General features: G+C 36.2%; 1 protein-coding gene and 1 long non-coding RNA gene across 3 annotated transcripts in view; one reads left to right on the top strand and one right to left on the bottom strand.

The window, feature by feature from the left end:
* Positions 1–5605: 5605 nt before the first annotated feature.
* The window catches only part of LOC107755867 (pleckstrin homology domain-containing family O member 1-like), a 17866-nt gene continuing 9991 nt past the window's right edge, over positions 5606–13480 (top strand). The window contains exons 1-2 of one of the 2 annotated variants that reach the window (XM_016572822.1): positions 5606–6019; positions 7182–7328. In XM_016572822.1, coding sequence (XP_016428308.1) covers positions 5993–6019; positions 7182–7328 — 174 coding nt within the window. In that variant the 5' untranslated portion in view covers positions 5606–5992. The remainder of the gene's footprint in view (positions 6020–7181; positions 7329–13480) is intronic. The other variant, XM_016572829.1, reaches the window with a different exon arrangement.
* Positions 11167–13480, bottom strand: part of LOC107755887 (uncharacterized) — an 18579-nt gene continuing 16265 nt past the window's right edge. Inside the window, exons 2-3 of the long non-coding RNA XR_001641742.1 lie at positions 11308–11529; positions 11167–11227 (exon numbers count right to left, since the gene is read on the bottom strand). This is a non-coding gene — a long non-coding RNA (uncharacterized LOC107755887). The remainder of the gene's footprint in view (positions 11228–11307; positions 11530–13480) is intronic.

Raw genomic sequence — 13480 nt, forward strand, 5'->3', positions numbered from 1 at the left:
AAAAGAAGACACAACTAGAAATCAGTGGTTAAGTTGTATTTACAACACTGGAGCTTTGTATAAATCGACGTGTTTCAGAAAGGCGGGGCATAGAGGAGAAACAATAATGTACAGTATGTGGAAAATAATGTTTTTTTAACCTTAAACCGCATAAACACATTTCATTACACCAAATACACCAAATAATGTTCTTTTTAGCTACATCATATGACCCCTTTAAATAAGCAAATACTAAAGGTTTTAGGATTGAATCATTATTGCAGTCATTAATATGTTATTGGCATGTTGCATGCTTGGCAACAATTCTTTTAACCGATGCAGTGCGTAGATTTTTATTTCTTAAACATTTATGTCGGAAGACATACCCATGTCCATATTAAAGGACGACAATGCCAAGAATCATCAGGCTCAAACTGTAAAAGATTGACCACCACAGAGTCCTGATCTTAACTCCATTGAAAGTCTTTTGGATGTGCTGGAGTTGACTTTACACTGCCTGTCCAAAAAAAGTTGCACACTATAATATTTTGTTGGACTGCCTTTAGCTTTGATAGCATTGCGTTTCCGTTTTGGCATTGTTTCAACAACGTAATGCAACATCACAACATTTATTTCCAGATTTTCCAGAGCTGCATTAATTTTTGGCCAAATTCTTGTATTGACAATGGGAGAGTTGACCCACTCTGTAAAATCGAGTCCAGCACATCCTAAAGACTTTCAATAGGGTTAGGCTCAATTCATACATGAAAATGAACCACGTTTTCACAATTTGGGCCTGATGAATCTTGACATTGTCATCCTGGACTATGGACATGGGTATGTTTTCCAATATGGTTGTCTAAGAAATTAAAAGCTACACACTGCATCTGTTAGGGTTGAAAGAATTGTTGCAAAACATACAACATGCCAGAAACATATTAATCACTACAATAATGATCCAATCCTAGACTCTCCAGTATTGCTTCTTTAAATCAAAATGTTGACTTTTTTTGGCCAGGTAGTGTATTTAGAGATATCATAGGGATTTGAACCAACCTGTAAGCCTAAAAATAAATATTCAGCTCATAACTGTTACAGAGTAGTCTGTCAGATGATAAAATGAGAAAAGAAACATACAGTGAAGAAGGATAAATACTAGAATAAACACTCTTAAAAGAGTAAGAGTAAATGAAAATCACTCAAGGCATACTGAAGGCAGCACATTGTCCTGTCCAAACTAAAACAACAAGCCAATTAGGGTGGAGTGGCTTTTATTATTGTGGCTACTTTTCTGTCGAATCAGCCCCCGCGGTATGAAGATGTGGGATGTAGTGTCGTGATTGTCTGCCTGTGTCAGCACAGTTGAAATGCCACTTTGAATTTTAAGGCTTTATTTCACATTCCACATTTACTCTGGCCACTATGAACCTCAAAAACCCGTCTCAAAAACTCTTGCCTTTAAACTTAAGTATATGTTTCTGTCCTGTGCTAGTAGCCAATGAGACGTGGTTAGAGTTACCAAACATTTAGCTTGATTTGGATGAAGATAACTTGAGAGAAGACCAAAAAAAAAAAAAACGGGAAAGGAAGCCATCATCTCCTTATAAGCAACATTCCAATCAAAATTTCAGCACTTGGGATTATAGAATTAAAGGGATAGTTCACCCAAAAATGAACATTCTGTTATCATTTACTCACCCTCAAACCAGTACTATCCAATCTCATGTCATTCCAGTGCCTTTAGTGGTATTTTGTGGTATTTAATTGGTATTTTCAGGAGACCAAAACCTGTAATCCTACTGGTCATAGCTTTTTTCAATCAGCTTTGGCTGAGGTCTCCAAGCAGCATGGCAACATCTGCTCAATCTGGTCATTATATAGGCCTCTTGGATCAATTTCTTATCTGCATCTGTCACGAGATTCCACTAAGACTACTGTGAATTACTACACATGCATCCATTTCTTCTCAAATCTGGAGACAGATTGGATTCTTCTATTCTTGATGGCTTTTTATACACCAATGAAGGTATCGAGATCTGGCATCTAATATCTACATATTAGGCATTTAAAAGAGACATCTCTTACAAATTGTGGCCTACATTGCTCATCTGGAGTCTAATCTCCACCCAAGACTATCCAGCGGTGCAATTGTGGCCCATGCTGAGACCCGTCCCATCATCAGATGCGGTGGTAGTGCTCAATCTACTGCTGTCCTACAAATCAATATTAAAACCAGCTAATAACACAAATTTAACCTTGAAATCAATAGAGCTTTTAGCACTCAATAGTAAATGAGAATGCTATTCTGAAATACAAGCCTCTATAAAAAACAGGAATCACCAACATGAAATTATAATGGTGCACTCTCAGAAAAAAAGGTACAAACGTTGTCACTGGGGCGGTACCTTTTCAAAAGGCGCACCTTTGTACCTAAAGAGTCCATATTGGTACCATAAAGGTACATATTAGTACCTAAAGTGTACATATTAGTACCTAAAAGGTACAAAAGTGTACCTTTTGAAAAGGTACCACCCCAGTGACAGCTTTTGTACCTTTTTTTTTCTGAGAGTGTGGTTTTTAGATAATGAACAGATGGCTATTTAAATAAAAAATATATATAATTTCAAAAACTGGATTTAATTATTTGTGTGCATTGATTGTCCCACTTTATCTTAATTTGTTAAATATAGTAAGAATGCTGCTTTCAGGTAAAATGGGACTATTCTGAATTATGCTTATCATACTATGCACTGTATTAACAGTAAGAACTAACATTACTATTAGTTCATATCAGTGACAACTGTTTTGAAGATTGTGTAGTTCTTCAATTGCAGCATATTACATATAAATTTTAATAAATATTGTTTAAATACATTCACTTTTAGGATGAATGAAGCATAAAATAAGCTGACATTAAAATGATTTTATCTGTGCTCCATCATGAAATTACAAAAAACTGTCCCACTTTGGAATAGTTCACCTTATTTTACATTTCGTATGCCATTACAAATATTTCAATGCACTTTGTAACACAACCACACCCAAACACTGACCTGAATCTGCTCAAAACAGATCTGTACACAGCGGATCCTATCAAATCATAAAATATGTTATAATCTTGGCCAATCAGTGGTGAGGAGCCAGGCTAGCACACCTTGCCTTGAGTTTGCCATCAGGTCACTAGGCCACAGCGTGACAGACTGCTGATAAAACAATGGCACCACGTTCTGACGCAGTGTGGTCTCTTTATACAGAATATGAATGACCTTTTAATCACAACAAAGTGGGCCTGAGCATTTTATAAGACGGTCTGTTTGTGTCTCAGATGTTATGGTGCTTATGGGAACTCTTGAACTGATCAAGTATGATCAAATGAAATGACATTCATCTTAGGACAGAGATGATTAACAGTACAAGATGACTGCTTATATGTCTAGCTCTTCACATGGACACTTTAACCGGATGAGAAAAGTGACCTTAAGTCTTGTGGCTGTTTATATTTCTTCTTTTTCCGGCAGCAGTTGAAAGCCTAATGAGAGGCAACTCTGTAAGCTGATTTCCGCTTAAGTTGCACAAGAGCTCTGTTTAAACTGGGACAGCAGCGCTGCTTAATTCCACTTCAGTGCTGGATTAGAGCGTGTCATTACAATGATGCTACTGTATTATTACCTAGGTTTCTAAAAAACAGCATTAACTAAAAATGGGTATTTATATGCAAGGACTAGAAAACTATTTCACAAAAAATACTTACAATATATATTTAGTGTTTTTAGAAATCAATGTAAAGCATTAAATAATTATTAAAGAAGATTTGCACCAGTTTTGTTGTTTTAGATTTCCTAGATTGCACCATTTTGTTGTTTTTAGCCCATTCCTAGATGGATTTGCTGACAGCCTCGTAATAGACAGGAGAAAGATTGTGTGGTGAATACTGATCTCAAGGAATGAACACTTACAGCAATGCAAACAAAAGGACATTCATTTCCTAAATGGCAAATAACGGCATTGAGAATTCTACACATACAGTACTTGAATGAATTACACTTACATTTCTTAACATTCAATAAATAATTAGAACAGAAGACCCTGCTAAATTTTTATACCTCACATGAGAGCTGCCTCTGCTTCCTGTTTTGATACATATTTTAAATGCTTTCATTTCTCACATTATATTTAGAATTTCTGTTAGGGGACTAACATAAATTGTCAGACTCACTTAAACCGATAACCAGCCGGTCATCCAAAGAGCCGCTCTGACTGACCTGTATTGAGCCCTTAAATGTGTTAAACTGTCAAATGTGATGTTATGCTAACCACGTTCTCAGCTTGACTTAAATTTTGTACAATATCTCAATCATAGATAATAAAGCTGCATAACACGTTCGTGTTTGCATTTGTGATTATATATAGAACATTAACCCAGCTATTATGTTGTTAACCTTGTAAGGTAACCTAATAATCTCACCTGGCTCAATGACAAACATATTTAGTCAATTCTTTACTGTTGAAGTAATACTAGGTAGGGGGCATTTCAGACCAAAGCTTATCAAGGCGGTATGCATTACTATTTTTAAACACTTAAGAAGGACCATGATGGGTTTAAGACGACAGGTGGACATGTTTGTATTGCTGCTGAGTTACATCACTTTATGGGAGCATTATCTCAACACCACACGGGCTGCTTGTCATGAGTTGTTGGTCTGTATGGAACTGCAAAATGTTCTTTTGGTAACACTTTACAAAAAGGTTCCATAATGTTAGTTAATGTATTAGCTAACATGAACAAACAATGAACTATACATTTATTACGGTATTTTATTAAACTTTGTTAATGTTAGTTCATGAAAATACAGTTGTTCATTGTTAGTTCATGTTCATTCACAGTGCATTAACTAATGTTAACAAGCACGACTTTTGATTTTAATAATGCATTAGTAAATGTTGAAATTAACATTAACTAAGATTAATAAATGCTGTAGAAGTATTGTTCATGCTTAGTTCAGAAATTGTGCAGTTGTTACCTTCAGAGGCTTTTTCTATCTCACCTGACATTAAAAATGACTTCTGGCAAGTTAAACCGAATACAGTAAAGTTGATTCAGTCATATTAAATAGTATTTGACTTATAAAACTAGTTCATTTATATTTTACAGCAGTATGTAGACTACTAAATGATACTGCTAAATAAATATATCTGAAAACAGTAGAAAACTAGCTTGAAAACTAGCAGTTCATACATCAAAATATACAGTGTTGCTGTGTACCAACCCTACTGTGAGAATTTATTTTAATCATGAACCACAGTGTTTTGTCCATGTTATGTCAATTAAATCCAGGGGGCAAATATTGATCCTTAATAAAAAGGTTAATTTTTAACACTGTTGATTAACTACATGTACTTAGTGTAATTAATTTTTAATTGCACATTATTCATATTTTTTGATCATATAATGCTATATATAATATTTTAGCTAATAATACAGGCAAATACTGTTACACAATGTAAAATGATAGCAAAATACTGCAACATTCCTTTCAGTACAGCAAGTCCCCCCCTGCCTTTCCAGTGACATCATTGTGGTGTCCATAGGTGGAGCTGTGGAGGACAAAGAGAGGGACCACACAGCCTTAAGTTCTCCAGCTCACACAGAACTCCACAAGAGACACACATGAGGGCAGGAGATCAACCCATACGACACGATAATGGTGATGATGATGGCACCAGCACAGACTTATCTGCTGCTCTAGAAAGCACATTTCTCAGATCTGTGTGCGTGACCACAAAGAAAAAACCATTGGATGATAATCTGCGCGGATCTGGAGGACACTGAATGGAAGTAAATAGACAAGAGGAGGCGTAAGAAACAAACGGGGGAGCGCCTCATTCAACACCGAGCTTTCTTTGAGTGTAGCGTTTCACTCCAGGATTTTGTTTCGTTGTAGACAACACATTGTGGTACGAAAGGATCTGGATTTAACGGAGGGAGAGTCGGGAAGACCCGTTTTATTGAGTCATGAAGAAGAACAGTTCAACAAAGCGGGTAAGACATCGAGTCCACTCTATTGTCAGTGAGGTGCGCCGCGAGCCTTTGTGCACTAGTATGAAACACTGCAGCAAGTACACTTCAGTTTACTAAAACACTCTTTAACAACATTTTCAATGCACCAATGCAGAACACGCATTATAATTATTTTATTCTAGCTGTAAATTTATAAGTCGACATGATATTATTTCGCACGCCTTTTTTGGAAGTTGACTAGGCTCAAAATAATGAAAGGAGTAATGTTGACTTTATTTTAATCACGCGAGTAACGTCAAGGTACAACTGAAAAGGTTTGCCCTGATTTATTTTAATATTACATTAAAAATAAACAGAACCTGAATGCTATAACCAGAAGCCAGTATTACAGTTTCTAGAAAACTGAATAAGACTGCTGGCATATGACTATATTAAACAGAATTTTTAAAAATTCTTTTAATTCAGACTATAATTTCATGTACACATTTACTAACAAATATTAATGATTAATACATCTAAAACATAAATTCTAAAAACCCAAAAGGAAACTCTTAAGGGAAGGCATGAAAAATTCTATTTATCTTCTGGGACTACAAACTGAACACTTAACATGCAGTATTAATGAGCTGATTAAATTACTGTCCAAAATGAATAAAAGGCATAATAAATGGCACTCCCAATATTTCCTGTCTAGACTGGCAGGCGAAGAATTGGCATGTTTCATACAGAATATTCTGATTACATGCATAAATAACTGAGGAAAGTCTTTTTCTGAATAACAAACTATATTGTTCACTCTTGTCTGTGAGATCAGCATAATAGAATTTTGTTTCTTGCCATTATTTTGCATGTACACAGCCTTTTCTCATCACACTCAATTCAGACTGCAAGATCCCAATGTTGAGGAAACACTGGCGTGTGTATGTGCATGTGCTGTGCGAGAAAAGTGCGCAAGTGTCAGGAATGTGATATGATCTACATGACAAAGACATGGTCTTTAAGAAAGTCTCCCCCATTCTACGATTGTGTCTCAAAACCTAGTGAACTGCCTTCCTAGACAGCATATTGCACATCATAGACCTACGAAGGCCTAGAAATGCTGTTTAGGCTTTGAAACACAGACAATTAGATCATAACCAACTGGAAACCTGTGGTCCCACTGGCATGTCTCTTGTTTTCTCAGGGCCCTCAGGACGCCAATCAACAGCCCATGCAGCCCGACAAAACTGGCTGGATTCGCAAGTTCTGTGGCAAAGGAATTTTCAGGGAAATTTGGAAAAGCAGATTCGTTATACTGAAAGGACAGCAACTCTACATTTCTGAAAGAGAGGTTAGTTTTGGACAAACCTTTTTTTCTCTTAATGCTTTTCTCCACATCTTCATTTGATTGATGAGATGCTACTTGTGTAACATGCTTACAATGATATTCAGTACTGCTTTCAGTGTGAAAAAGTATGAAATGTGTTCCAGTTGCGTAAAGGCATAGATGGGATATGTGACATTCCCTCATCTTTGAAAACCATAACAAAACTATACAAAGTAAAAGAAAGCACAATCCACACTGCAATATAAGGGTACACTTCCAATGCAGATAAACATGTATTAAAATTCAGAAGACATGTAGTTAAGCCAAAAATAAAAATTCTGTCATCATTTACTCATGTCGTGCCTTTCAAAACCCACATGACTTTTTCTTCATTGGAAAGGAGAAGTTTATGAGAATGAAAGTAGATGGCAAACAGGAACTGTCAATCTCCAAAAAGGACAAAAAAAAGCTTCATAAAACATAAAAGTAGTCCATACAACTCATTATTCTTCTTCATTGTATGAAAAAAACTGCAGTTTGGACTTTCGACAAAAAAACTCAATAAATAAACTATCCCTTTATTATCCTGCTCTGCTCAGGTCAGGCTTGCTGTGGTACACAGAGCTGTGTCTTACAGTGTTAACACCTTTATTCAATTGCAGACATTGTTCTGGAATTAGAGCCGGATGTGCTGAAAGGCCAAACATGATGAGATAAACATGTAAACATTCACTTGGCGGACATTTCCAAGTCCAATGCAACACATACTGTCAAGCATGTGCCTGACATTGTGGTTCCCTTCACTTCTGGATGAAGTGAAGGTTTAAAGAGAGGTTAAACAAGTTCAGTAAGCATTAAGGAATAGGAAAATAAAGGGCCTTTATTCAGGAGAGAGGCTGATTTACTGCAGTGTGGGAGGACGAAGGGAAGGAAAAGCAGGATTGAGGTTGAGTCATGGTCACGCAGAAGACTGTTTGCTGTGCTCAGCATCAGATCAAACAATGCCGAGGCAGCATATGGGCTCTGGCTCACAGCTCAGAGGGAGGATTGACCCTTTTAGTGCTTAACAGACTGAGGTTTCATCATGCTGTCGTCTAGATGTTTCTCTCCAGCTGTCTAGACAGACAACAGATTTTAATGATCCGATGTTGTTGTTTTGGTATCATGTTTCCTAATAGATGAATGCCAAAATGGTGTATTTCCAATCCCCATATTTACATAGCAGTCTGAAGATCCTAGCTTGAGGGGTTAAATGTAGTTCTACAACATGCAGTATATACCATCAGGTATCTGGTCTTAAACTTTACAGATTCTTTTGTAAAATATTTTTTATACAGTCTTCTAGGAATTAAAGGGACAGTTCACCCAAAAATGAAAATGCTGTCATCATTAACTCCCCTTGATATTGTTCCAAACGCACATGACTTTTTTTCTGCAGAAACACAAAAGGAGAATATTTGAAAAATTGTGGTGACTGCATTTTTAGTGAATAGGAACTAAGGCTTTCAAGCTTCAACAGTGCCAGAAAAGTATCAAAAAGGATTAATTGTAGACTACTTTCAGAAATGTTCTATGGTAACTGTAGTTTTTGCCAAAAATACCATAGTTAGCTACAGCAAAATTACTACCTCAACAAAAATAAATGAAACTGACAAAAGATTCCACACCAATAAAGAATAGTTTTACAGTAACTTTAGTAACTATGGTTTACCATGCATCTTTAATAAAGAAAATTATTAGGGGGGGGATGATTTTTGATTTATTTTATGAAGAAAATATCAGTGATACTTGCCTGTGCAACTAACTGCCATGCTACTAGGGAGCTGTAAGTGGTTACAATCAACAAAGAGAAGTCTGTTGTTTCACTGGAAGATCAAGTTGTGACATTTTGATTAAGAATTATGTAAAAATACATGCACTGCTGAATTGGTGACAAGAAGATCAATAACCTGTGCTAAAAAAAATAGATAGGGTGAATTTTCATTTCACACCACTTTGGGCAAACTATAGTCTCTAAATTCTCTTCACATTGCTCAGGTCCCATTTTTAATGTAAACTTATTTAGTTTTTTGGCACATTTAATCATCTACCAGGTATAAGTTGCTTTGGAAAGTTTGAGCTGTCTGCAGGGTTAAGGGCTAAATTATCAGCAATGGCAAGAGCAAGCACCACTAATAACCCACTGGCCATTCATTGTATGTGATTCCACTTAAATCAAATTGACATAATTGAGTCAGATGATAGTAGACTGAAGGATGGCAGTAAGCTGAGAATGTGTTCTAGAAAAAACTTCCAGAACAGCTCACAGGAGCAGATGTCATGCGAGTGTTTTTCGGGGTCAGATTCCTGGCCGCCGATGTGGCAGATGTAGGGAGAGTCCACAGATAGTAGGAAAACTTTTTCCCACTCACCCAGGACTGTCTTCACATTCACACACTTATTCTGGTACATTGCTCTCTCACGAATGCTTGAATCTAAATTTAATTAGGCGTAGTTTCCTGTCTTTTTTTGTTCCGCTTAGTTACCCTAAATGGCATCTACCAGAACTTCAACATGAAAGTAGAAGAAGATAAGAGCTGTCTGTCTGTGTCGTCTTCTTGCCCTCTCAAGCCCAAATAAGGAAGCTGTGGTCTTCATCTACTTTGAAAGTATCTTATATAGCTCTTCTGCTTTTTGGAGTCATATGTGAGAAGGTAGACATTGGTCTAATGGCCACAACTTGTTCTATGCTCGATACTTCCTCTTTACGATGTTCTTTTCCCCTTTGCTCATCTGGTTTGCCTTTCTAAAATGATGCCACTGAAACAGCATTGAAATCATAGTCCTTCCATTTGGGCGATTCACAATCAGTATCCACCCTAAACGGAAACAGCATTGTCAATCAGGTTACATGATCATACATACTGGCTGCAGTTGGTACTTCTTTTGAATAAGCGACTGTTAAAAAAGTATGTTCTATACAGTATTAATGTGGTAGTAGTACAACACATAGTACATTTGTCATGTTGTCACTGCCAGAATCGGTTGCGTCTCTTCATTGCCATTCACAACTCCTTTCCACTTGGCCTCGTGGGATAGTATAGTGTCCATTGGATGTACATTCAGAATCTTTCCAGAAATAGTAGGTCAGTAGGACTTTTTGCCTACTGTTTTTATGAATACTGTCAATTCGGACACACTACTCTGCTCACATACTGTTTTTCAAATGCTGTCACTGTCTTTGATTGCATTTGGATCTAGTGTGAAATAATGTCTGTCATGAAAGCAAAAAAAAAAAAAACATAGCACAACAACAGCCAATCAAGTTATGCAGGATGCAATTTTGGACCAATGAGATTTCTCAGTGGGCGGGGCTACTCTAACAGAAACCAAGCAATCAACTAAATTTTCTGTAAAATTGTGCTTGGTTAGGGATGCTAATGAAGTAGTTTTGGGAAAATGATTGAAAATAATTGGAAAGCTTTTGCCAGATTCAACATTTCACCTTAACTTTTCACATCATAATCAGCCAAGTACTTGAATTAGTTCATGCATGCCATTTATCTCACTCCAGTTTACTTGTCATATTAGTACATATGTATAGCATTTCTCAAAAAAGAGATCTGCAGATGTCAGATGTGCTGAATGATTCTAGCGTTGTGAACTGGTGCAAATGGAAAACGTCATAAAATGAGATCATGCAGTGCAGTAAAAGTAACATGTCTACACTTTATTGTATATATTATATGTCATACATGTACAAATACTCAAGGAAAGATGTTATTGTATATATTATATGTCATACATGTACAAATACTCAAGGAAAGATGTTATTGTATATATTATATGTCATACATGTACAAATACTCAAGGAAAGACGTGTGAATTTTTCTTTTTACAATTGCCGGCATCATTCTCTAGGATGATGGGGTGCAGTCGTCCACCTACATTAACACAAGTAGAGCAAATGAAATCGACGGATGAATCATTTCACACGTCAGGGCCTGGCACAGCTCTGACTCACTTGCTGGAAAACGAGATCAGCAGAGGTTGTCGTGCCTTGCATAGTCATCAAACCATTTCTACTCCATCTGGTTTCTTTAGGTGTTTTCTTCTGTTCCGCAAAGTATCAAAAGGGATCTTGGTCACACGGTGTCAGATGATTATTACTGCAATTGCAAGTTGTTTGAAAGAATTTGAAAGGACGGCAGGGAGAAATTCCAGCAAGTTGCAGGCTGGTTTTATTCTGGAACAACAAAATAGCATCAGGAAGCTCAAAATGAGAAGCTTGTTGAACTGAAATTATAAACTCTACAACAGTGGTTCTTAACTTATGGGTCACGACACAAACATGGCTGCAGGTCGGTTGTGGTCAGAAGAAATAAATTAAACTAAATGTTTAGGAAAAAATAAACATGTGATTGTGCAAAGTTATAATACAGTAAAATGTAGGGCTGCACAGTTAATCAAATTACAATTATGGATGCCACAATTATTTAATTGTTCAAAGCTGTAATTCATCGTCCATTTATGTTATTCTGAGTGCTTGTTTTTTCTTAAGTTATCTTAAGGGTTTTTCCATTGTTTTAATTTTTTCTTAAGTTATCTTAAGGGTTTTTCCATTGTTTTAATTTTAGTTTTAGTATAACATTATTATACCATGCATATTTTTACTTTTTTAAAATTATTTTTTAAAGAAGAAACCAATCCAATGTATATTAGGGCTGGACGATATGGCCAAAATTTCGGTCGATACGATATAATTCCAATATCGATATGAACACTATTTATCTGAAATAGAAATCTTTTGTAACATTATAAATGCCTTTATCATCACTTTTGATCAATTTTAAGCATCCTTGCTAAATAAAAGTATAATTTCTATAATTTCTTTCCCCAAAAAATAATAAAAATTATACTGAATGGAATAGTGTATAATGTTACAAAAGCTTTTTATTTCAGATAAATGCTGATCTTTGGATCTTGTACTCAACTGTTTTAAATATTGATAATCAGCAAATAATCAATGGTAATGTATATCGAAATATCGGAAATGTGTTTAAAAATCATATCACCGTTATTGAAAAAAATTATATCGCGATACATATTGATATTGAATTATTGTCCAGCCCTAATGTATAGTTAACATTTGAGGCTTAATACTATAGAAAAGCAATAAATGATTTTCAGTTTGAGTGTTTGAAATCCGAAATAGAGCACATGTTGTCAGATTCATACAACCACTTAATTAGACTGCACCTACTCAGTTTAAAGGAGCAAAGAGCATAACTACAAAAGTAGTGGTGTAGTTCACATTCATTCAATGAATTTAACCACTGAAGTATTTTTTCTGTATGTTCTCAGATTACAGATTACTTTAACTGTGCCAGATTTGTTGTCAGATAGCCTATATCAGGGTCATTTTACAAGTAATGCCGGTGAAATAAATATCCAAATGTGTAATCACACACTTTTTTTTTTTTAAATTCAGATGATTTTTTACCTTACTTTAGTGCCTCATTTTCATTCATTATATAGTGCATTATAAGTCATAACAGCATACTTCATTATTTTGTTGAATCTAATTGTATTGAGGAGTTCTTAATGTCCGGTATTGAGTGCAAATACGGTGTACTGTGTCCCGACTGTCCTCTCCTGGAAAAAAGGATTGGATCAGATTGCCAGTTAATTGCTGCCTTTGTACTGCTGGAACAGTAGATGTACTATTTGTACAGCCATTCCCTGTTGTGACACCCAATAGTGCACTGGGTGTGATGCCAATCTCTTAAGTACTGCACTGTAGAGCGGCTCTGTAGTACAGAACACAACCAGATGTGTGCTTGCGTGCATAGACAGCTTTTTTGTCTTTAGTAGAGCGCTAATGGAAATTGATTGTGACTTAATGAGAACGTTCTGATTTGCAGGTGATAGCAAATCAGACCATGGTGTTCACTGTGAATCTGGGTTAAAAGGTTCTCTTCTGCCATGTTTGGACCAGTGATGTTCTGGAGCTGTCTTGGTTAAAAGTTAATATCATTGGCCATTCAGGTGCCCAAACTTGGTCCTGGAGGCCCGGTGTCCTGCAGAGTTTAGCTCCAACTTGCCTTAACACACCTGCTGGGAAGTTTCTAATATGCCTATAAGAGCTTGATTAGCTGGTTCAGGTGTGTCTAATTGGGGTTGGAGCTAAACTCTGC

Source organism: Sinocyclocheilus rhinocerous, unplaced genomic scaffold, assembly GCF_001515625.1.
Source record: "Sinocyclocheilus rhinocerous isolate Xijiao unplaced genomic scaffold, SAMN03320098_v1.1 scaffold11, whole genome shotgun sequence".
NCBI classification, from domain to species: Eukaryota; Metazoa; Chordata; class Actinopteri; order Cypriniformes; family Cyprinidae; genus Sinocyclocheilus; species Sinocyclocheilus rhinocerous.